This window comes from Cryptomeria japonica, chromosome 1 (genome assembly GCF_030272615.1).
Source record: "Cryptomeria japonica chromosome 1, Sugi_1.0, whole genome shotgun sequence".
Lineage (NCBI taxonomy): Eukaryota > Viridiplantae > Streptophyta > Pinopsida > Cupressales > Cupressaceae > Cryptomeria > Cryptomeria japonica.
Window position 1 is genome coordinate 381,497,393 of NC_081405.1, and position 4,254 is coordinate 381,501,646.

Below are 4,254 nucleotides of genomic sequence, written 5' to 3' on the forward strand. Positions count from 1 at the left end.
TGTTGTCTCATGACCACAAGAATCCAATACTACGAGCAATGATGCAATTGGAGGTCTACTCAATCAATTTGCAACCTTGTTGTTGCTACCCTTTTTGTGACGAATATTAATGTGGAATTGTTGCAGGTATGCTGACCACCTTTGATGTCTATCATTCTACAACTTCCCTTTTGTTTGAAAAAATTGCAAGGGTTTATGGTATGTGTGAATGACAATCTCTTTTCCTAGAATGTAGCGCTTCCACTGTTTGCAGGCCTACACAATCACATACATCTCCTTATCATATGTCAGATAACAATAAACTGTATAAGAAAATGTCTTACTATGATAGGCCACCAGATGACCATGTTGCATCAGGACTGCCCCTATAGCATAATCAGATGCATTTGTCTCGATTTCAAAGGGCTGTTGCAAATCTAGAAGTGCCAGAACTGGTGCCGAACACAACCTACTCTTCAATCCCTCAAAAGCTCGCTCTTGTGCCTTTGTCCAAACAAATTTTGCCTTAGAGCCACCTCTAAGTACTTGATTCATAGGCCATGTCAAATGAGAGAACCCAAGCACAAATTTGTGATAGAAATTAGCCAATCCTAAGAAGGTACGTAGGTCTGTGATATTCGTAGGAGAAGGCCAATCCCTGATAAGTTGAATTTTTGCAGGATCGACATGAACACCCCTGTTGTCCACAATATAACCCAAATATTGAATTCTCTTCAATCCAAAAGAACACTTTTCTCTATTGGCATAGGGTTTGTGCTGCTGCAACATTGAAATTACTTGCTCAACATGTTGTAAGTGCTCATCCCATGTTTTACTAAAGATGAGTATGTCATCTAGGTAGACCACCACAAAAGAATCAATGAAAGGTCTAAGAACATCATTCATCATCCTCATGAAAGTGGCCGGGGCATTAGTTAGCCCAAAAAGCATCACCAACCATTCAAACAACCCTTTTCTAGACTTGAAAGCAATCTTGCAAACATCTGCAGGATCAATTGGTACTTGGTGGTATCAAGACTTCAAATTGATTTTGGTGAAGAACTTAGCCCCAGGAAGCTGGTCTAGGAGATCATCAATTCGAGGTATTGGATATTTTTTCTTCATGGTGATCTTGTTTAAATCATGGTAGTCAATGCATAGCCTCCATGAACCATCTTTCTTCTTAACCAAAACAATTGGACTACCACAAGGAGATGCACTTGGCCGAATATGGCCCTTTTGGATCAACTCCTCAATTTGGCGTTTGATTTCATCATTTTCTAAGACTGACCTCCTGTACATTGGCCCATTTGGCAAGGGTGTCCCTGGAATAATGTCAATGGGATGCTTCACTTGACAGTGCTCAGGAACCCCTATTGGTGAATTAAAAATATTTTGATATTTTGTCAATATTGAGTCCATTTGTTTTTGTTGAGTGGAGGTGGTTGCAGTTCTGGTGTTATTGTTGCCTATGATTTTCTTATCCCCATCAGGCTGTATCATGAAAAATACAAAAGAGCTAGTGTGGGCAATCAAACGTATGCATTTTTTTTCACTAACTAAAGAAGTAGATTTTGCAGGGCTCACCTCAAGAATCTGATACTTTTGTTCATTCACCTTAACAATGACATTACATGGCCTTGACTTATATACATCATGTTGTTGATACATATATGGTTGTCCTAGCAGCACATCACATACCTCCAATGGCGATACATCACAAACAACCTCATCTTTGAATGGTTTGATGGAATAGGATAAGCAACACTGCTTGTTTACTTGGATGTCCCTTCCTTGACTCACCCAACCCATGGAGTATGGTTGTGGATGAGGTTTTGTCTGCAAGTTTAGTCTCTTTACTACTTCAACAGAGATGAGATTCTTTTGACTTCCACGATCAAATATGAAATGTAAAGCCTTGCCATTCACTCACATCTGTGAATGAAATAAATGCTCCTCATCTTCCCAATGTATAACTTTTATAGCGGCAATAATGGCATAAGGATTTGCTTCAATAATTGTTTCACCATTTTTCTGTTTGAAGGAGTCTGTGGGCAACATGCTAGCCTCTTGTTCTACTCCATGTGTTTCTGTCATCAATGTTTTTGCAGCCTTGCAGTCCTTTATATCACATCAAGAGATTTTGTGGACATTGTTGTTCATCAAAATTGATTAACCCAAGTACACTTGCAATCGATCTATGAAGTAGCCAATTCAATCTATGAAGAACCTCAGGGCTTGGACAACATGACAAGGATATGAATCCTTCTACTCTCCAGGCTCTTCAAAACTAGGTGGGTTTACCTTTGATGCTTAAAATTAAACCCATTACACACCTATGACAACATCAACAGAAGAAGATAGATCTCACCAGGGCTCAACAACAAGTGGGTTATTGCAGATGGGCTAGATCTACACATACAACTCAGCTATGCTTGAGCATGAGATAGATGAAACATTTCAAAACATAACATAAAATAAAGATATTCTAATTGGATTTTAAATTGGTTTGAGAATCCCCTTAATTGCAAGATCAGTGCCTTATCCAAGGGTAACAGAGTCACATCAAGCTATAGATGAAAACTTATACTGCGGATCCATCTTCATTCTTATGTATTCCTGCATTTAATGCCTTGCATAAATGCATTACTCAGCTCATCCACAGAAAATATCAGATCCAAAAACATGAACCCTATTTTATTAATGTTTGCTCACAGAGTTTAAAATCTTCCTTGAAGATTACCTACAAACAAGCATTACACTCACAGACATAGCTGCTCATGACCAACTTGATCCTCCTTAAGAATCAGATTTGAATAAAATGAGAATACATTTCAGAGACAAATTCTGTGTGAATTTGTGCATGCCTTACATACACAAGAACCTGTAACTAAGAACACCTACAACAAAGAATTGAACTCCATTACTGAAAGAAAAGCCCTGCCCTGTACAATCTTGAAGAAAACTCAGAATTGGAAACCATGAAAATCTGGAGCACTTCCTCCAAAATTCAAGAACCATTACAATTGAGAAGAAATGGGAATAAGAAGAGGAGGGAAAAAGATTAGATCTGCATAACACACTGCCAAGTGTCCCCTTTCTCCAACTGAAAATTTTCCTTTCTCCTTCCCATGGAAAATGCTCTCGAAATATCTCGTATTTGTTGAAACAAACTTCATGACTGGATTCCTCATTTCGAGAGCTTTCCGGTGATATATAATACTTGCATATTTGGCCAAACATTAACCTCTACGCGAATTAATCTCTCAATGCACCTCTATCATTTAAATTTTTGGATTTTCTATATAGTTAAAACTATATATTCAATTTTGATTTTTTACTTTTTCAATTTAAATTTTTGGATTTTCTATATAGTTAAAACTATATATTCAATTTTGATTTTTTACTTTTTCAATTTAAATTTTTGGATTTTCTATATAGTTAAAACTATATATTTAATTTTGATTTTTTACTTTTTCAACTCCTGACGCCCTGCCACGTGGTGGCTTATGATTCGTTGATGGGGTCCACTGGGTGCCACCTGGGATGACACATCACCATTCACCACTTGTCTGCCTCATCACCACCACTAGACTGCTACTTGACTGCCACTTGTATGCCACCTCATCACCACATCAGCAAGACTCGCGAGCTGGACCTCCACCTGGACCTGCCACTTCACCTTTCGCCATTTCGCGAAGGGTAACAGGCATGGATCTTCGCCTCATGAAACAACACCGATCGTCAGATCATCTACAAGATGCGTGATCTTTACCATTTCGCCATTTCGCGATGCTTAACTAGCGTGCATCTTCACTCCGCGAAATCGTGTGCACCGTCGATCTTCTTTGAGCCTGCACGATCTTTAACCCGTCCCTTCTCTACAAAACTCGCCTGTTCACTCCGTGAAATCGTGCGCACCGTCGATCTTCTTTGAACCTGCATGATCTTTAACCCATCCATTCTCTGCAAAACTCGCCTGTTCACTACGCGAAATCGCGCGCACCGTCGATCTTCTTTGAACCTGCATGATCTTTAACCCATCCGTTCTCTTCAAAACTTGCCTACCTCAGGATCCGTGCCTATGTGGGTCCACCTGGTTGCGACTCGGCCTCCTTGGTCACCTAGGGAAATGTACCCACGCATGTGGTGGGATCCACCTAGATGCCCAACTGACAACTTGTGTCAAAAGCCTTCAAGGCTTTCACATTATAAATGAGTGGAGTGTTATATTTAAATACCAGAAAGTTCACTTCCCCAGCGAATGTGGGATAA

The 4,254-nt window shown here is 39.6% G+C and overlaps 1 protein-coding gene across 1 annotated transcript; it reads right to left on the reverse strand.

Moving 5' to 3' along the window:
- Positions 1–255: 255 nt before the first annotated feature.
- LOC131857461 (uncharacterized mitochondrial protein AtMg00860-like) lies at positions 256–888 on the reverse strand. Its single transcript, XM_059210083.1, has one exon. The coding sequence runs from the start codon at positions 886–888 to the stop codon at positions 256–258; it is 633 nt and encodes a 210-aa protein (XP_059066066.1).
- Positions 889–4,254: the final 3,366 nt, after the last annotated feature.